Source organism: Corvus hawaiiensis, chromosome 10 (genome assembly GCF_020740725.1).
Source record: "Corvus hawaiiensis isolate bCorHaw1 chromosome 10, bCorHaw1.pri.cur, whole genome shotgun sequence".
Classification (NCBI taxonomy): Eukaryota; Metazoa; Chordata; class Aves; order Passeriformes; family Corvidae; genus Corvus; species Corvus hawaiiensis.
This window is the reverse complement of record NC_063222.1, coordinates 9,416,839-9,438,233: the sequence shown is the minus strand read 5'-3', so window position 1 is coordinate 9,438,233 and position 21,395 is coordinate 9,416,839. Positions and strand designations below refer to the sequence as shown.

The following is a 21,395-nucleotide window of genomic DNA, read 5'->3' as shown; positions in this document are numbered from 1 at the left end:
CAGTGTGACTGTGTTGAGTATAATGTCCGTTCTATGTGAAGGTACCCTTCAGTTACTTTGCAGTTAAAAATGTGGCGATCCTATTTACCTTTGCAGATGTGGAGGTACTGTTGGTGCAATTCTAACATGTCCACTGGAAGTTGTAAAAACACGACTGCAGTCCTCCTCTGTGACTCTCTACATATCTGAAGTTCATCTCAACACTGTGAATGGTGCTACCGTCAACCGAGTAACCAGAGTTTCTCCTGGACCTCTCCACTGTCTGAAGTGAGTGTAGCTGGCACAAAGGTTTGGGTTCATTTTGGGGAGGGAGGAGGACAGGTGTGCTGAACAAATCTGTGTGAAAGATTGACTCTTACATGTGTTGTGATGTTACTAGGAGATGACTTCCCATATTTTGCCTTTTAACTGTTTCCAAATTTTCAAATGTCCTTCATGCTTGAGCTTTTATCTTCCAAGTAGCCAGAGCAGATTTACCTTGTACAACTCAGCTCCTAACTGCGTGCTGGCAACATTGTAACATTTACATGCCAGACTCTCATGTTCATTCTGAAAAAGTGTTAGTATAAGACTTTTTTAACTATTTGTGTCCAAATCATAGAAGTAACCAAATGTGGAGGCAATTAAAATTAACTCAGCCTTTTAGTCTCTTTCAGCTTTCACCACCCACACATTTTATGCCTTTGAATGTGTTCTGGTGGATGTGTGATTAGTAATACTCTTTTAGAGCTAGTAAGAAATAGCTAAGGTCAGCTTTTGCAATGATCTGGGATGTCTTGTTTGTGTAGTGCCTTACTGAATGGCGGCTGCCTCTCCTCTCCTTGCTGGCAGTGCTTGTGTAGTTCAGGAGCCAGCAGGAAAGTTGTAAGGTCACAGTTAAACTGCTTGTAATGCCCACAGGAAGGGTTCACTTCACCCTGGGGGGCTCGGGCTCACCAGTTAGGAGGAGGGGAGGTACCTTCAGTATTTGGGGAGGAGGGGAAATTTCTTCCAGGAAGGACCTGCTACTGCTTCTTGCATTAGAAAGTTGGTTGAATCTTGACAAATTCTGGGTTTCAAGTTCTTTAAATACAGTAAATGTGAAAAAATACCAAGTGACATGGCAATGGACTGTGACAATAAAAATACATAGGTGCAGGACATGGTTACTCTTGTTTAAGGTACTAGGGCTGTTTAGTGGGGAAATAAAACTGGATTCCTTTGTCACTGTCATGCCCTTACTGTCACTTGATATTTTTTGACTCATAGTTGTCAGAGTGTGGTTGTGTCATAGCAAATTCAGTGCAGTGCTCCAAGGCTCACATTATTCAGTCTAAAAGCAGCGTGAATCAGGCAAATTATGTCAGAATTTCAGTGAACTGATTGCTGTAGAATCATTTCTGCATCTTAAGCATCAGTGGAGGTGACTTCAAAGGCATCTCTGTCAGGAAACAAACTCAGAATAACAGGTGACTCTATTGATTGGCAACCAAAGCAAATTCTTTTGTTCTTAGATATGTGTTGCGTTTCATATTCCATATTCTCATCATTCATCTTGCACAATTTAAACCTGAGGTCTTGCTAATGGAAATCTCACCAGCCTCCCAGTGCAGGCTCTCCATGTGACATAAGAAGGTCAGTTGAGGTCGTATGGGGCACTTGTCCTGCTCTTCCAACCATGGATTTGCCCTTAACTGCTTTCAGTAAACAAGTGCAGGCTCTGGGATCTGCTCTTTAATGTAAAAGTTTGTGTCTTATTTTCAGTGCAGCCTCTGGCACTTCTCCAGCTGGTGTCTGTGAATGGAAAAGAGCGTCAGTAGCTACCTCCAATATAATCCTGTCTGTTGCAACCTCTCTTTAGCTCTTTGCTCTCTGTCAAATTCTGGGACTGTAGATCCAAAAGAAGCAAATAGACCTGGTACACTTCATTCCTATGTTTCTAAGACACTGAGATTCCTGCTGCTTTGAATACATGTATAGCTATATGTGCATATATACATGTGTAACACATGATGTGGTGGTAGTGAGTTTTAAGTAGTGGTTTAAGTGAACACAGATCATGTTAATTGGGTTCAGCATTGCAAGGCATGAAAATGCTTTCAGGATGACAAAAACAAGGTCCAAGTTATTTGTATTTCCAAGGTGTCTTTGAGTATGCGCTCAATATTCCAATTACTGCTGTGGAGCAATGCTGCTCACATAGTGAAATGATAGCTACTTGTTATGGACAGAAAGCTGGAATGTTGCTGGACGCCTTATATGTCAGTATTCCTAAATAGCAGTGGTAACTGCAGAACCACTGTTTTATCTTTGCTTAGTGAAAGTAAAGGCAAACTTTCAGTTTGATTTAGCAGCAGAGCAATTGTGAATCAGCTGCTGGAAGTCAGAATAGGCTTGGAATCTCCTTCAGTGCTATAGATTGCTTTCACTTGTTTGTTCTCGCAGTAAATTCCAAACAAAATGGCCATTTATACAAGGGTAGTTTGCTTTATTGAGTAATTGACTTGTCATTAACCTGCATGGCTCTTTGAAGAAGAAATATACAGGAGACCTATTTGTGTGCATTGGCCAATGCTTCTAAATCAATAAGCACAGGGTTCTGTTTTGCAGCATCTGGGAATGTAGTTAATTCTTAACTTTAAATCTGGTTCTAAAGTAATTGCTAGAGCAATTTGCAGTAATGAGATGCAGGTAGTCCTTGCTGCTCTTCCCATGTCCTACCATACTTTGTAAAATACCAGTGATTAGCATCTAGATTGTGGGGCAGATTGATTTCACTAAAACTGAATATTAATGCATAGTCCCTTGCTGTGCCAGGGTACCTTGCTGCATAAAGGTCTTCAACTCTTCCTAAAATCCACAACTACATGGGATCCATATTGCAAAACTAAAGGACTAATAATGCCTTATTTGAGGTCTCAACTCACTGCTTGTATCCCTGCTTCTCTGTAAATTCCACAAATGGGGAAGGTTATACCCTGCTGCCACCCAAGCAGTCTTTCCTGAGCTGTGCTCATAGTAGACATGGTATAGGAGATGTGAGGACTGTACTGTGGCTGTGACTCTGCATGGGTTGCACTCTTGTCTCAGTTACTATCAGTGAATTACCTTGTGTGGACAGGTAAGGTTTGTCTTCTCTGGGACAAGTCAGAAAGCAAAAAACCACTGGCTCCACAGCCCAGCAGCAGTGCTTGGATAGGAGCACACAGGCAGCAGTTCAGAGGAATAGGAGGAAATACCTGCCAGCCTCTAGCAAGGGCCACTTTTCACATTGAAGTTTTCAACTTCCTTTTACTACAGGCAAAATAATCACCATGCCTTAAAGAAAAAGCTAAGAATGGGCTACTAGTTGAATACTTAGTGGATTTCGGTAATTTATGGGTATGAGAAAACCAGAACATGGAGGAAAGCAGCCTTACAGATACAGATGCAAACTTCTGCCATGGAACTGTTGGGAACCTTGTGGAATCACAGTGGGGTAGCACATGCAAAGCCATGTTGAGGTCTCTCTCTTTTTGAGAAGAGATAATAAATTGCCAAAGGTGTCCTTGGCTGGGTGTCATGAGCAGTAGAGCAACATCTTCCAGAGTGGCTCTTGGACAGCAACGACTCAGTGAAACTGAACTTCTGAAGTCTCTTTCCTCTCCTTCTCTTGCCCTTTGTTCTCTGGCCCTCCCACTCAAAAAAGATCACAAGCATTGGGAGCTGAAGAGTGGTGAAAGGAATGTAGTGTAGAAAAAAGTATTTTTGTTTCCTGAGCAATCTACAACCTACATGAATGGGAACATTTCCATGCTTTGTATCTTGTCCCAGATTCAAGGAGGCTTTCTTTAACTTCCTAACAGACAACTCCATGCATGTATGTGTTCCTATACGTAAGTTAAAGCTGTACTGAGATGTTAAGTCTTACTCCTGCATTTAGTGTATGGTTTTCATGGTATGTTGAGCAATAATGTAATTTTTTTATGCTGATTCTAGGAAATGACTAATGTTTTTTATGGTCAGCACTGTATTAGTATCAGTTACTATGAAAGCTTTTCACACGATATAGTTTTGGTGGTTAGTACATTCCTTAATTTTGCTGTGAATGTTCCAGTATTGTCTTTTTGTTTTCTAGGATGATCTTGCAAAATGAAGGCCCTCGATCTCTATTCAGAGGGCTGGGTCCTAATTTAGTTGGTGTTGCACCTTCCAGGTGAGTACGGATATGCACAATAAATGAAATACATTAAGGGATTTAAGGTTTATTTGAAAAAAGTCTTGCATCTGCAGTTGTAAATACTTAATTGGCAGCAGGTAACCTTTGGTTCCTGGGGTAACTTTTTGCCTGAGGAATTGAGCCATTTATGTACTCCAGACTTCCAGCTGTCTCAGCATTTCTTATACTATGTGCTACTGTAGTAGTATTTACTGTTGTGTACTATCCCTTGTGCAGAGTTTTGTCCAGTTAAAAAGAAAAATTTGTAAGGAATTGCACATGTAAACTACAAGTTTGGATCTTGGAAAATACAAAGGTATACTTAGCTTTCAGTTAATCCTTCATCTTCAGGAAGCAATTATGTGACTGTATCCTCAAAACACTGGGTCTTCCTTCCTGAGTTCTGGTGAAGCACTGCCTGGTGCTCCCCTGCAGGAGGAGAAAACCTGTTCTGAAACTTCAGAAAGGTTGAGACATTGGGTATGATGACTCACCAGCTGTCCCAGAGAAAGCAGATCCAGCAGTGGGCTGGGCTCCAAAGGGTACTGGGGCAGTGCAGGGCTGAGGATGTAAATCTGATCTAGTTGGCAGTGGTGTTGCTATTGTGTATTGCTCTGCATCAGCACAAATACTCCAGCTCCTCGGCTGGTGCTGGCAGGCAGAGAGGAACAGATCATGCCAGAGTTTGAATTTATCCTTACATAGAACTGCTAGCTGAAGTTCAGTCCAAAAATAGGAGAGTACATAGGAAGAGTACAGAAAAAAGCTGTGTAAAAGTAATATAATTCTTTAGGCCTGGATGAGGATACTTGAAGTTGTTTCCTGGCTCATAGTTTTTCTTCTCTGTTTAGGAGAAGAGCCTTTATGCAGGGGGAATATATTCCACAAAGGTTTTATTCTTTCCTTGACTTAATGCTCTGCTTTTGTTTGTTTGTTTATTTTGTTTGAAGAGAAAACATTCCTATCTCTTGCACACTGTTGGAGAGTATCCTAACTTTTCTGGTTTGAGGTACTGGGATGTTTCTGAAAAATATTACTAAACTGAACTTTAGATGTGATGAGATAATGTTCTTTAGATCCTCTGCATAAATAAGAGAAAAACACAATGAAGGAATTAGATTATCTTTATTTTAGCAAATTTTTTTAAGGATTTGGGAATATCTGAGGTATTTTCTGATCACTAGATTAGCACCAGTCTTTGGAAAAGCTGAAGTAAACCCAGTAACGTTTTTGTTCTTGACACCTATGGGATGTCAGCACTTCCTAGTCTGGAGAGCCTGTACTTTTGTACAATAGACCAGTCTGTTCTGTCAAATCTTCAATATTGATATCACTTTAATAGACATTTTTACCCAGGAATGGGATCCGTTGCATAAGTGTCTATCCTCCATGAAGAATATCCTCAGCTGAAAAAACCAAATTTTTTTCAGTTAATTATATGTGAAACCTTCTGTTCCCCTTTGGTTCTTCACCCAGGTGAAATACTTAGCTTGTTGCCTCCCATCCGCCATACCAAAAATGTCAGCTTGATATAGTGTGCAAAACTTATTTATAAGCACATCTTTATTTCCCTCTGGCTGATTCTGTTTTCAACCAGTACTTCATTTCAATTAAGCATTAGCTAAGTGGATTTAACATCAGCTCTTTGTTTAAATAAGCTGTAGAGAAGCATGTTTCATAACACATCCAGTGTACTTAACTGAGTACAGGTTCCATTTTAGAAATTACACCCACAAAACAAGCACTTTATCTTTTTTGTAATAAAGAAAAACATGTTTGCACAGCTAATGATGTTAACGTTCTGCTCGGGAAAAGTGGCACATTCATTTTTTTCTCTTGCAGAGAGGTGTCTGTAGATATAAAACAACTGCGTTACAACCTGAAATGTGAGGTTTAGATGTGCTTAAAATAAGTTTTTTAGCTTTAATGACCAAAAGCAAGCATTTTTCATAATATTGAATCGGGATGCTGACATTGTCTGGCTTTGTTTTGATACCAGCTCACAAACTTGATTGTAGCACAAGTTTACAACATTTTTCATTGTGTATTCAGAGACAAAAATCAGTGTCTATTATAAATACAGAACTCTGGAAACAAAATGTGAATTGCAGCTTCACAGCTGTTCTAGCATTTAAAGCATAAATATTTATAACCGCAAGTTAGCAACTTTTAAATCTTAAATGCTATAGTGATAAGAATGTGGTTTTTGGTTTTTTTAAGAAGCTACATACTTGCTAGTTCTCTTCAAATTGTCCTGCTCTTTGAATGAGTTTAGGTCCATTAGAAGAAATTTGTTCTATTATTAATGTTGAAGAATACTGAAACTTTTTTAGTGTTTTTCTTCCTTGGCTGAACTTCCTAGTGTCACAAAAATCACTGCCATATTTCACACTGTCTGTCCTTCCCCTCACTAATTGATAATTGGAGCTGTTGTCTGGGGGGGAAAAAAAGTTCAAGTGTCATGTTTAGTTTTTTCTTTTCCATTCCTAGTATAGTCCCACTATACTAGTTTGCAAGAGTTAATCCTTGAGTAGTTCTTTACTGAGGAAGGAAGCTTTAGCCCAAGATAATCTTCAGTCAGTGAAGTTAATGGCTCTGCTTGTTAAGGATTTTGACATGTTAAACATAACATAACTTGGATTTTGTTCTAATTTTAGAGCAATATATTTTGCTGCTTACTCAAACTGCAAGGAAAAGTTGAACAATATTTTCAATCCAGATTCTACCCAGGTACACATGATTTCAGCTGGTGTGGCAGGTAAGGATCTGTAACTTTTTAGCTTCATCCTACAGTCATATCTGCAAATGAGAGGTGACAATAAATGTGGAAAAAACCCCAACAAAACAGAACATGTTCAATAATTGAATGATGTCTTTTTAGTGGTTATCTGCCTTGGCCTCTCATTAAACAGGCTCTCTAGAGAATTATATGCATGAAACTCCACTGAGTGATAAATAAGTGTGTGTGAGCAGTCTTCTCTAGAAAACCTGCATGCCTGCTTTTTCAGTTGTAAATTTGTGAAATGAAAAATGTAACCTTTCAAAACAGTAACTTGTTGCTCTGTAAGCTATAAACATTGTTTGCACTGACTTCTGGTTTAATTCTTCTTAATCAGTTTTTTTATCACCACTTTCTGCTACGGCTTTGTATATTTGACTTATTTTTGTCTTTCAGAAATGTGCCTGCAGTTATTTGTGTAAATTATATGTAACACTCCCCCCTCCTTTGTTCATATACCAATCTGTGAGAAGCTTGCTCTACCATTAAAGAGTCAGGGAAGAGCAGATTTTTCATAGTTTTCATGTGTTTTCATCTCTGAAGAAATAATTCCTATTTTATATCTGCAGTGTAACTTTGGTGTATTTTAGCAGCTACCAATATTTATTGCTCTATATTTTGTGCTTTGGGATCATTAACAAGGGGGAGTTAAAGGCAACTGAGCTATGGTCATGAACTTGTGCTGGGAAAATCAAAACTTGGGCTGGCAACACTTTATCTATTGTTGCCTGTGCCTTTCCTGCACAAAAACAAATTTTCATTTTTTTTTTATAGGCCATAGGCACTTCACAGATGAATTCTGACAATTTAATTGTTGAAGTTTCTAATTCCTGTCAAATTTTACAACCAGTCTATAGAATGTGAGTACCAGCAATCTGGAATGGACTCACAGAGGTGTGATGTCAGAGTAAGGAAGAGGATTGGTTTTCTATTTAATGTTTGCTAATAATCTGATACATAAAGATTTTATATAGCATATAAAATATAAGTGATGTTAGCTTTATACCTAAATGACTCTAATGTTCATCTCTGGCACATGAAATGTTGTGGCAGGTTTTAATCTTTAAGGTGTAAGAAGAGCTCTTTTATTTCACCTGAGTCAGACAAGGACAAAATGCAGGGTTTGATTTTTTGATCATCCAGAAGTGTGTGTTTTTGTTTGTAGGTGAACAGCATGGGGAATGGGATGGAAGGGGATTTAATGAAGAGTTCATCCTAATCAGTTAATTGCATCAAGAAAAATGAAGAGTCTTCAGGTTCTTGTCAAGGGAATAAAACATGTCTTTAATTTGGGGGCAGGGGGAAGTGTGGGTGATATAAACAAGTCTGTCCTCAGTTGAAGACAAATGAAGGTGCTGAGTGTTCCTCACCTTTGGAAGTTCCTGCCCTCATTCTGTAGTGAAAAGTACATTTATGGAGATGTGCTGCAGTGCCTTTTCCTGAGTGTTTGCAGCCTCAGGCTGTAGTTTGTCATGGAGCTCTGTAGCGACTTCCCTTCCAGAAGGTTGGTTGTGTGCGTTTGTATGTACAGCTGCAGGACACTGGGGAAATGGATTTGAGCCTTAATTGCTGTTTGCCTTTTTTTACTTTTGTGTACAAGTTTTAACATTGAACAGCTCTTGGGGCTGTTAACTTTCTCACACTTCCCAGGTTCTGCAGTTGTACTTCTAAACCAGTAAGTGAAATGGAATGGTTGGTGCAGGTTCACACCACAGGTCTTGGCACTGTACAGTACAGAAATTCTCAGGTTCTTTGACAAACAACATTTCAGTTCTCTGTTCTGGTGTTATTCTGATACATGAAAAGGACTCTGCAGTTAAAATTAACAGTGCTTTCTTGGGAATGTGCTAACCTTGTTTTGTAATTCTAATATATTTCAGAAAATGCACTTAAACCAGCTATTAACAGTTTTACCTGCAAGGTTTGTATTGCTGTATGATGCAAATCACCTTAAAGAAATGGCAAAATAACAGGGGAAGGATCAAATATGAGCTCTTATTTGGCTGACAGGTTAATACAGAAGATCGTTGCAATACTTGCTTTGGAACCTAAGATTTCAGAATTGGCAAGGTGGATAAATACTTCAGAATTAGCAAAAAATAATCAGTATTGGTGTTTTTCTTTTTCAGCTGCCATTGGTTTCAGTAAGGAGTTGAGTAATTCAGTCTTAAATGAGGGTTGTTGTTTTGTTGGTGGTTTTTTGGTGGGTTGGGTTTTTTTTTGATATGACCTTGCTGTTTCGTAAAGTCTAATACCTAATTAGCATGAAGTGGGATTTGCACTTGCAAAGCTTTTCCTGTAGGTTGCAAAATACAGTAATGATACAAAAATACATTTTAAAAAAAACCAATTGTAACATTGTTTTATGAAAGTACTGCAAATAGTGAACTTCGGTCAACTTTAAGTTCTGTTTATTTGTATCATGTGCTAATACATGTCTCAGGCTAGACTGATGTCATTGTTAAATAAGGATTGTTTCATGCACGTGGCGTTTTTGGGAGTGAAAAGCTGAGCTATAGTATTTTAAGCATTTTTTCTTTTGTTGGTTGGTTTTAGGCCTGATTCTTCTCAAAATGTGTATTTATGGTTTTAAGATTCTTCTACTAAGTTTGTTTTATCCCAAGAAGAATGAATTATTTACATATCAGTAACTGATGCCTTATGCAAATAGAAATGAATGCTGTCTTCTTGCTGTGCTAGTTTCTAGCATATAGAGCACATCCCCTTCATACCTAAATATATCTGTGTTGACATGAAGAAGTACTCAGCTACTCCTCAGCATATCATGGTTCTCTTTTTGCAAACCAGGGCAGGGAATATATCTGAACTTACTACAAGACTGAGAGTGTTTGCTTGTGTGAAGAGTGTTGATTTCTGGACATTTCCAAGTTAGGCTAAATTCTCAAATTCACTATAAGCTCTGCCTTCTCATTGCACTCAGCCTTTCTTACCACAGAGAAGAAAAGCTGTAGAGAACTGAATGATATACTTGATTCCTGTATGGCTTTCTTGTTTGCTTTTTTAATGATTCACAGCCTCAATCAGACAACATGGTTGCAAATCTGCTGCAAAACTACTTTGCCTTGTATGCTGTTGCTATTTTTTCTAGAACTTTACTGTCAAACCAACCCAAATGCAGATTTTTTTTTTAAATTTAAAAATAATTGGGATCACCTTATTATATAGAGACACATTACTTTTGTAAATTTTCAGTACTATGCACACAATTAATTCATACCAAATAAAATGCATATTTAGTTCACTGACCTTAGAAAGCTGGATTTCATAAGGCATCTATCTTTGCTTTTTCAGTCCTAAGACTAGGCTAGCTTTTGTGAATAATATTTTCAAGGGAGTGGGGAAGGAGGAGGGTTCACTTGTAAATTTGCTATATAGGTAAGTATTTGGAGATGTAAAATTAAACTGCTGCAAATGAGCAGAAATTTCAGTACTCAGTGCATTTTACACATCTATTTTAATATCTGTGGCCTGTTTTGATTATTTTTCTTTCTTTTTTTCCTAAACTTTTACCTGCAAACAGTTAGATCTCCCAATAATTAATTGACAAATCCTTCCTCTGGGATTCGATTTGTACACTTTGTGTCTGATGAGGTCACTGCTTGTTGTTATGATACAGAAAAGCCTGTGTCTATTTTAGGCATTTACTGTACATTTCTCCCGTGAAAAGAGTGAGATCGTGTCATCTCATGCTCCCCCTCCGCAGGTCACTTCCTGCAGCAATATGGACTAACTTAAACCTCGTGAGTACTGAACTGAGCGTCTCTTGCAGCCTCTAGTGTAAGAACCACACATTGGGTTTGTGATATCTATTGAATAAACAACATACGGGGAAGGCACTTCTAGCTTGAACTCAGATGATGTGCGTTGTGCAAAGACATCACTTTTCATTAGCTCTGTTTAGAGTGATTTTTTTTTTTTTCTGTGCAGTTCAGGGAAAGGTAGGAAATACCTTTCACTGAGAGCTGCTACTGTACTTAGCTCTGGCTAATTGAAAGCCCCTGCTGGGTTAAACAAGGCATTTTGGGGGTTTTTTTCCCCAGTGTTCCAGAGCTGCCTTTAAAATGCTGCAGCTGATATTCTGTGTTGTCACGTTTATTTCAAAGACCTCTTTTCTTTTTCTTTTTTAATATGTGTATATAATCTCCTTTCTGTCTCTTTCTGTTTATTCTTTTGGTTTGTTTTTATTTTACTACTTTGGATTTTTAATTCATCATTCCATGTTCACATGCGTCTGTATCAATTACGTTGGCTTATAGATTAAAAAGCACCAACCCTATCCTTTGAAATATGATGCATAATAGGAATACCTGGGATCTTACCTGTCAGTAGCTGGGATAGCTGAAAAAGTAGATTGAGGTAATCCTCTCTGAAACTGCAATATAATAAAATAAAACATATAAAACTACAGGAGTTTGTAATACTGCTAAATTTATCTGTACTTGTCATGAATCGGGAATCTTTCTTGAGGATGCAACTCATTGATAGGCATTGTAAAGCATTATAAAGATCATTGAGGCTTTTAAAAAGAAAAAAGGAAACAATTGATGGAGCTTCATGGCAGTTGTTGAAAGCCCCCAAACTTTGTTTTAACAAATATTTTTGCTACAGATTTTCTGTATTTAAAAACCAAAATTTATCTTCTTAAGGTTCCCAAATGGTGTGTTTCATGGTTTGGAGGGCTTTCCTTGGTGTCAGCATCACTCAAGTCTTAATTTATTTTTCTTCACTAACTGCATTTACTACATTAGCTATAAGAATTGACCTGTAGTCATCTCATCTTGAAACCTGAATTATTGAAGGCCCTTTGTTTTGAAAACTTTGGTCTGAATTGTCAATTTAGACTTATGACAGCCCTGGGGAAAAATATTGGCTATGTTGCTGAGTGTCTGATCCTGCTGTTGGAGGTGCTGCATTTAAATAATGCTTACAGTGACCCCAGGAGTGCAGTTTTGAGTAGAGTAGGGGCTGCATCCTGTGCCAACTACTTTTTGCTGGAAATTTCCAATATACTTTTCCCAGCCAACCTGGAAGTATCAGGCTGCTGCTATGGGTGAATACAGTCACTGCTGTCACTCAGCCACTGCCACTGATGGTACTATGCGTTGCCTGTTCCAGATTTAGGATTTGAAGAGACCCTTATTTTGAGTTGAATATGAAGGAGAAAGACTGTATGTTACAGTCTAACAGTAACAAAATTCCAAAACATGCAACTTAAATGGGAATGCAAAAGGCTTTTTGGCTTTATTGATTTGTAATTAAGAACTAGGAGTGACTTAAGAATTAATTTTGGTTTTTAGAGAAGTCTTTCCTTGAAGATGTGTTGGTAGGGAAAGTGAGTGGTTTTTCCCCACCTTATTTCAAATCCTTTGTTGCAGTTCTGTGCATTTTCTAGTGCACTTCATGCCACAAAGATTCTGATTGGAAGTCAAAGACAATTAAAACTTTATTAGTGCCAGTGTAAAGAAATAAAAACATGCAAGAATGAAGTTTCCTTTCAGTGTAGTTGAACTCAGGCTCAAGCACTGTTGGAATCCGTGGAGTTTCTGTGACATTAAATGTCAGGTCAGACAGGCTCTGGCTACTTGAGCTACAGAGCCTGTTTTGCACGTGGGGTGTTTTAAAAACATCCCATGCTTTGTATGGCAGAGTAGTTCCCCCACTGCTTTGAGTTTTTTACATTATTATTTACCTTCATGAAATAGAGATATAAAACTCTTGGCTTGTTAGGATTTCTCTCCATCATATGAACGGTCTGTAAGTACTGAGATAGGAAAAATGAGTAGTGAATCAGAAAAAAAGAAAGCCAACTCCAAACCTTTATTATCTACCACAGGAAGTTGCTTAATTAAGAAGTTTGAGTCAGTTTAAAAATCTGTTTAATCAGAAGATTGAACAGAAACCTCCAATCTGTTTTTATTCTTTTGGTATAGAAAACCAGCTCAATCTTAGTAGCTGCCAAATCTGGTAATTTTTTTTCAGAGCTTGAACTGAAAACCATAATGACCTGTTTAAGCTTTGGGGGTGGGCACAGATCAAACCTTAGAACAGTTAAGATCCCCTGGCATTTCCAAGTATTGCAGACCTTTGTGTGCAATGTAAACCTAGATTGTGATTGAACAGGAGTAAGATGTATGCAACCAGTTCTGCTAAATCTGTTGGTGTGAGCTGTTACTGATCTGGTAAACGAGCTTATCAATAGCCTGTTGCTGGATAAGTACCATACCCCAGCAAAGCACTGACTGAGGTAACTCTGTCCTTCCCCACACCCCCAGTCTGTCCCCGTGCAGGAGAGCAGCATGTCGTTGTAGTGATATACCAGCCATGTGTGTCACTTAGAGAGCAAGTGTCTAAATTTATCATCTCTTGCCTGGCCATGTTCCAGCTTTTCCTTTTTCCTATTCTCTCCTGCAGACATGACACCTCATTGGTGGTGCATGTGTGATATTACAGCTCGAGATGATTTTTTAAGTTTTACTTTTTTTCAGAGCTGCCTTTCACTCTGCTTTCTCTCTCTCTCTCTCTCTCTCTCCACAGTTGTGCAGAAGTAAGAGTGATTCTTACTTCTTTTTTTTTTCTTTTTTCCTTTTTTTCTTTTTTTTGTTTCCTTTTTTCTTTTTTCTTCTGTTTTCTTTAGTGGACTGAAAATCAAAGCTTTAACCCTTGGCCCTTATGCAAGCCTGAGTAGTTGCTGTCTGTCTGAACAGTTAGAAGTCATAGTATTTACTTTAACAATTTAAACACTCATATGCTTGTAAAAGTATTCCAAGGCCAGCCAACAATCTCTGCTTTGAATACTAAATAAAAGATTAGCACTCAAATTTAACTGCTCTTTATAGTTCAGTATTAAAAGGTCTCTTAATTTACAGTAATAAATGCCTTTTAACTGCACCAAAAGTAGTATTTATTCAGTCTGCATGCTTTTAAACTCGGATTGTATTTCAGGTAACAGAGTAAATTGGGACAATGTTTTATAGCATTTCAAATTGCTATTGCTGTCTCTGCAACTCTTATTGACATTTTTGTCCAATTGGCTGATATTTGTCTAGTTGGCATTGGTGTTCTATGGTGTCAGAACAGGGTTGGTATTAGATAGGCAGAGAACTGTACTTAATTTGGCTTATTTTATATGGGGCATCTCTTGCTAAGAATGAAACTTACTCAATATTAATGTAAAATTTAAAAACAATCTAAGTGTTTATTGGGTGTATGGATTGACAAAATGTCAGTAAAATGGGGACTTTGGAAAAGTCAGTATAGTCCGAGTTTTTGCATCCACTGTACCTTACTGTGTGCATTTGGAGCTTAGATGCAGCTGTTCTTGTGATATTATCACATCTAATTTTGTTCTTTTTACATTTTTTAGGCTTTACTGCGATCACAACAACTAATCCCATTTGGTTGGTAAAGACACGATTGCAGCTTGATGCGAGGTAAAGTGGCAATGGGAAACCTCACTGCTCTGATAAGATTGTACTCAAGTGTTGTTAATCTGTTCTGCATCCCAAAAGAGAACGAATTCTTAAACATTCAACATTGCAAATTTGGAAAGTTGATGCTGGTCTCTCTACAAGTTATACTATCATTTCTCTCTATTTTAATCCATTCTGAGACATGCTTGAGGCACTGTAGTAGACTGACCAGCAAATTTGGGATGAAATTCAAGGTTAAAAGTCTCATTAAAATCATGTTCTACCAATATGCTTACATTTTCATTGAGTAATACATTCTCTTTAACTGTTGAGCTAAACATTCCTGAAATATGGATTAAGTATGATAGCAAATGTTTAGAAAAAGGCCTTAGACATCCTCAGGGGCTTTTTGTTGTTGTTGTGGCTTTTTTTTTTTTTTTTTACATACAATGACTTCTAACTTATAAAAAGGGAAGACTTCTTTCATGGATAGAAATACAGGAACTGCCCTAATGTGGGATAGTCAGTAAGTTGTCTGGACTTGGCACAGAATTTACTATAGAAACTGCTTATTATAAAACTTGCGATGAAAATAGAATTTTGTGCAAATAGGAAGGAAGACAGACCTCTATATTCCCATCTGTTTAAAACTGTAGGGAGATACTGATATGATTCCATATGATATGTGTCCATATAAGTTACCATAACTCCTTAGAAGGTTATCTGCTGTTCTGTGCTGTGACTTACTCACTCAGACCTCTGCTGGCACAATCCATGTGCCTGCCCTTGCAGCTGTAGTGAAGCACATCTCATGCAGTGTTGTCGTGGGTTTGCATAGCTGTGTACAATATTTTAACTACTTTGATATGCACAACTCAATTCAGTGAGCAAGCTCAAAATGGGAATAAGCCTTTATTTGCCAAATACTGCTTGAAACAGGTCTATCTAATGAGCATTTTCCTTGACATCAGCAGTGGCTTAGTTCAATCAAATAACAGCTCCCAGTGTTGTCTTGGTTGCTGTGCCAGTTGTTTGCTGAGAGCTGTAATGCTGAGGGCTGCTGTTTGAACTCTTGGCCACTGAATGCTGTAGAGCTCTTTATTGAGGCAACAATTAAGGCAAATCCATTATGCAAAAGGAAATGGTCATTTTTCTCATGAGTCACTGACATTGATAGCCCATTTGGGAGTCTGTTTCCAAGCAGTTTAGTGTATTATTGCATGAGAACTGGGGAGGCCTAGAGCTGCTCAATGTTTCTATGGGATACTTTTTCTTTAGTCACTGTGTGAAGTTTGGCTTGGATTCTGTGTAATGCTTTACCTGCATTTAGTGCTGAAGGCCTTTGAGGGTTTCATGTTCTATGTGTTCTTAGCTGTATCTGACTTGGAGCCCCTCAGCATTAGTGCTAGGTATTTCCTAATTGTTCCAAACAGTTGTTCCAAACATTGTTCCAAACCTGTTTAATTATTTTCCAGTCTCACTGGTTGCACCAGTTGATATTGGACTTGTTATCTCCTTTTTAGGAATCGTGGAGAAAAGCGAATGAGCGCTTTTGAGTGTGTCCGCAAAGTTTATCGCTTGGATGGTTTTAAAGGCTTTTACCGGGGAATGTCCGCTTCCTACGCGGGCATATCTGAGACTGTTATTCACTTTGTCATTTATGAGAGTATTAAGAAAAAATTACTGGAGTATAAGACTGCTTCTGCCTTGGACAATGAGGATGAATCAGCAAAAGAAGCATCGGACTTCGTTCGAATGATGATGGCTGCTGCCACTTCCAAAACATGTGCAACATCAATAGCATATCCCCATGGTAAGTGGGACATGTGCAGCTGAGACCCTGAGTCAGATCCATCAAAGGGAGTCTTCTCAGTGAGATTTGTAGCCAACTTTGGTTTACTTGCTCACAAAATACTTCCCTGTCTAAATACCAGATTTAGCAGGTCAACATGAGTATAGTATTCAGAAATGGAAGTGCAGGGCCTTTTCATAGGCAATGTGTATTTTGCCAGGGTATGGCCCAAGGTACTCAAAGAGGTACTTTTTCAGTTGGAATCTTTCCATATACTCAGCAATTTTCCATAATTTGCCAGCAAATTCTTGTCCCCCTTCTAGGGAAACAGGCTGTCTAGTTTGTTTCAGTTGGACTTGATCTTCCTGCAAAGTAGTTGTCTATACATTGTTAATGAACTGAGTACTGAACCAGTGTCAACTTTGGAGCTAAAATGTAAGCCCGAGCAATTGTCCTCTTCTGGATTGTAGCTAAGGAAATCAATTTGCCTTGTTTAGTCAAGTATCTAATACTGCCAAAAATGTAACTCATTCTGTTCTTACAGATACTTGGTTTGCTACTTTGTTCGTCTTCCTCCTCCTCCTTTAAAAGAGGAGTTGTGAGATTGAGAACTTGGAGAGGGGGATTTTTGTGTAAAAATCACTGATTGGTTGCTGGGAAAAATAATTAAAAGTGGTGAAAGTAACCACTCATTTTTTCTTTTTTCTTCACTGGTTTTCTTTGTACAGAGGTTGTACGAACAAGACTAAGAGAAGAGGGAACAAAATACAGATCTTTCTTCCAGACACTCTCTTTGCTTGTGCGAGAGGAAGGGTACGGCTCCCTGTACCGAGGTTTAACTACACACCTGGTCAGACAGATTCCAAACACGGCTATCATGATGTCCACCTATGAAGTTGTAGTCTACTTACTTGATGGATAGCAGTGTGACAAGGCTTTCTGGAAGAAGGTGGAAGATTGAAAGACTGGAGTGGACCACTGAATGTCAATGCCAATGTGGTGGGCAAAAGGAACGTTGTATCAGGAACTAGCAGCTGTGGACAAAACAGAAGGTTGATTGTGGGCAACTCTGAATAATTTTGCTGCCTTTGTGTGGTCTCATGTCAATGTGACAAATGGGAACTGCCCCATAGGGAATGCCTTCATACATCTCTTAATTCAGAATTATTCCTTTATTTTCATCTGTTAATCTAGACAAAGCCATTGAGTCATCTTCAGAGACCCAATGGGTGAGGGAGGGGACGTGAAACATGTTCCTGAGCAGCCCTATTCACTTCTCTTAGTGATTGCTCTCAACTACATCATTTTTGTTCTGTTTTACTGCACAGTAACCTGTTGGAAGAATGGGCAAGACAGTACTTTTGTAGCTTTCTATACCTGAAATTTCCATTTAGTTGCTCTGAAGATTCATAAGGAGACTGAGGTAGTAGTCAGTGTGTAAAGTTTTCCATGTTGCTACCTCAAGACAAAATATGGTGCAGGGACCCAGAACAGTTATTTCTTCGCTACAAAAGGTGATACCTGGTGTAGCTTTTTTGTTTGGTTTTGATTGTTCTTTTTTTCTTTGGTGTTTGAGCAGTGTTGTCGGTTAGTGAGAGAGGGTCTGACTGTTCAACTCTTCAGGTTATCAGTCTGTTAATGTTGGTGTATGTGGACTTCTAGTCCTGCTGCATCATCCTTTTTCTTTTCTGGAACTTATCTTAAGTAAGAGACGCCTATGAAACACTGTCCTGTATCATCAGTTTTCCTTGCCAACCTGTTCAGGTCACTCACACAGCTAAGGAAGAAGTTGCTGAATGCTACTTTATAACCTTTTTTAAGGATTTGTAATGTGATGAGAAATCTCAACTACTCCAGCCTCCCATTTGTGAAGACAGGATTCACTCAGATAGTTTCATGCTGCCTAAGCACAAGTTGTATTACCCTTAAATGTCTGGCAAACCTTGCCTTGGATTACTAGTATTTATGTGGGAGTACTGGGGGGAAATGCATATCACCATGGCTAGGGTGACCAGAAAGCAGAAACCATTTGAAGCTGTGATAGATCTTGTCAGTGCAGACAGGCTGTGTGCAGAAGGATGGAGAAATTATAAATGAGATTTTCTTGAAAGCATTCCCCTTGATAATTACTGTATCACTTCTGTCAGCTTGAGCCTGTGTACTGAACTCCAGCTGACAGTATAACCTTGTCCTCCATGTTGTCTGATCATTCAGGCATTGGTTTTGTTCTGTAAGCCAATTGCAAAATAATGCCTTGCATTCAGCAGTGAGGTGTAGCTGGTTTATTCTGTCATAATTTACAGTTTTCCAAAATCATACAACTGGAGTGTCAAGCAGTTTAATGTTACGGGAAGTTTTACAGCTTTCCAGACAGACACCTTTTCAGTCTGCATCCATTATCCTTACAAGGAAGATGATCGTTATAAATTGGGGTCAATAGCTTTCTCCGGATAGATGCTGCTACACTGGCATGGACAGAACTGTGCTCTCAGCTCTTCCAGTGTGGTACTTCAGTACACTTGAACTGTGCATCATGTGCAATGGCTTTATTTTATGAATGACTTCTTATGCACTTTGTGGCCTTCTTAGGGCTTATAACTTTTCTTCCTCTTACTGATTATCTGGAATCAAACTGTGTTTGAAACATGCAGTTTGATTTTTAAACAAAGCATGTGGTTCGATTTCTGTGTAAGCTGTGCAGGAGTTTATGCTGTAAATCCATAGCATCTTTGTGGCAGTGGTTCTGTAGGCTCTATGTAAAACCTCAAAGCTTGCGGAACAATCAGTCTGGGTTTTTCTCCTTTGCTTTCCTTTATTGACCCTTGTCATGTTCTCCACACAGTGTCAAAGTATTTGAGTATTTCATGTAATTCTCTGTATTAATTGCTCATCCTCTAAAAGCCACTCATAGCAAGTACAGCGACCTTGCAGTGTTGTGTTGACTTCCCTGCTTGGAAAATGTTCCCTTTTTAAAGACATAGCATGGTCTGAGGTGTGACCATGGTGAACCTGATTGTCTCAAAGAAGTGAAAGGAGTGCTTAAATGTGTTTTAAAGTGAGCTTTTTCTAGTGGTCTCTCTAGGAAAAGACTGGAGTATTTGACTGACCTAAGCCTTGATGCAATGCTTTTGTTCAGATAAATAAATGCAGGAATAGTGACTTACTGTAATTCATGTGATGTAGAAAGTGAGTCACTCTTCAGGTTATCCATATTACTCAGTCACAGCCAAAACTTAAATTGGCAAAGACTATACTCAGCTTTGGAGTTGATGAATACAGTGAACACTTGGAGTAGCCTAGGCTTCATGAGTTTGTCTCCTCTGTTTGGATACATTGTCCCTTGGTTCTGTGTTTGTCTCCCATTCCTGGGTATTCCCTGGAATTCCCTGGGTACTGTGTGTGCCTTTTCTGGGTGAAAGCAGAGCCCCTGGAGTTGATAAGTAGGACACGTTAACAAGGACAATTGAATATAGGAGATAACAGCTAAAAGCAGACAATCGGCTTTATTACTCCACCTCTTTAAAGGGTGTTCCAGCTTTGTTTTAAACTTCAGGGGTGATTGTTTTGGCTTCCTTTACATAACCAAACATAACCCCAAAATTTCTTGGGATTTTTCATTATTTTTAAACTACAAGCACCTCCAAAATTACCTCTGATATATTTCCCAAAGATCTTTGAATTATTTATATAGTTTTCTTGATATTTATTATAAAAACTCAAAGGGAATAACAGGATGCTTCATTCAGTAATATCTTTAGCTACAGAGCTGAAAGCAGTGCATTTAAACTTTCAGTAGCTTGGTCATCATGATTCGTATTTGGATGTCATGTATTTATATCAGCCATGTCTGTGCTAGAGGAAAGGATTTGTGAAGGGCTCCCAGTGGTGAATTCGTTCCTCATTTCCCTGGCTGTGCTCGGAGCCGAGGTTGGTGCGCGGCGGGGCCGGCAGGTGGCGCGCCGCCCGCGGGAGTCGCGGCAGGTAAAACCATGGAAAACTGATCCCGGGAATGCCGTCCCTGAGCCCCTCCTAGCCCTGCAGCGCTGTGCGGGAACAGGCCAGCTGTGCACGGGGAGATCCGCTGTGCCTGGCCCAGTTTCTGCTCTGCGTGCTTGGAAGTGGGTAGTGCGAGGGAGCTGTGGAATCTTTTGGTTGTTGTAATTGTAACCGAGAGGTCGCCTGTCCACTCATCCATTAACACTGGCCCTATATCTGTTTACATAACGCACTCCGCATCTTCCCTTGCTGATTGAGATGTTAATGACAGCGGATTGTTTGTTTGTTAATGGCAGTTTCTGCTGTTCGGTTTTTCTTATGACACCTGTAACATTCCTCAGACTGTAGCATTGTAAAAGAATGCTTCCAGAGACAAAAGAGTGAAGAGCCTTTATAAATGTTGCTTCCTGTTTAAACTGTTCAAATTTGGAAAACAAGCTGTATGCTGAAGTGTGCCTAGGTAAATGTACTACTTTTTCCAACTTTCTGTCTGTTAAGACTGAGTTATGTAAGTTTTTTCAGTTCTTCTATTTAAGAGTCTGCCTACCCTGCATATGTGAACATAACTATGCCCTCAGAGTCATAGCTAAACACTCACAGATGACAGATGAACACTTCAGTACTCATGTGAGGTTTGCTATTATTCTTGCATACATGTAGTTGGCTGTAAATGATGTGCATTTACTCTGTATTTATATAGTTAACTTTTTGTTTGGATTGCTTTAAACTTCAAAGCAAATTAAAATTATGTGCTTCTATTCAAGTGTTACCTTCTGTGCTAAACTGTATGCTCTTTTTAACCTTTTAATTTTTCTATTATTGATGCACACCAGTGCCTGGATAGTTGTGATTAAAAATGAAAAATTCATTAGGAGATCCCAGTGAATCATTTTATCTTGTGCCATTTTATAGTAGCTGAAAATAAGGCGTGTGTATTGTACCTTTAATACGACCTTTTTGGAGGGATTCATGGATGACCTAAACTAGTGGTATGTGTTGTGCAGTTGGATTTGAATACGGTTACCCCTGCAGAACTAAGGGGTCCTGTCTGTCAAGTGAGATTCAGGAACTGGTGACCACAAAACTCGTGTCCATTTGAAGTGCCAGCTAGCACAAGCTACTGCTGACAAAACTGATGGGGCAGTAATTCCTTAAAATACTCAGAGTTAATATAACCAAGTCCTTGAACCTGACACATTGTTAGATATTTATATTGTTTTT

General features: G+C 38.8%; 1 protein-coding gene across 1 annotated transcript in view; it reads left to right on the top strand.

Moving 5' to 3' along the window:
* Positions 1-20,937, top strand: part of SLC25A36 (solute carrier family 25 member 36) — a 30,287-nt gene extending 9,350 nt beyond the window's left edge. The window contains exons 2-7 of the mRNA XM_048314160.1: positions 97-267; positions 4,097-4,174; positions 6,835-6,935; positions 14,341-14,407; positions 15,910-16,199; positions 16,907-20,937. Coding sequence (XP_048170117.1) covers positions 97-267; positions 4,097-4,174; positions 6,835-6,935; positions 14,341-14,407; positions 15,910-16,199; positions 16,907-17,100 — 901 coding nt within the window. The 3' untranslated portion in view covers positions 17,101-20,937. The remainder of the gene's footprint in view (positions 1-96; positions 268-4,096; positions 4,175-6,834; positions 6,936-14,340; positions 14,408-15,909; positions 16,200-16,906) is intronic.
* The last annotated feature ends 458 nt before the right edge of the window (positions 20,938-21,395 follow it).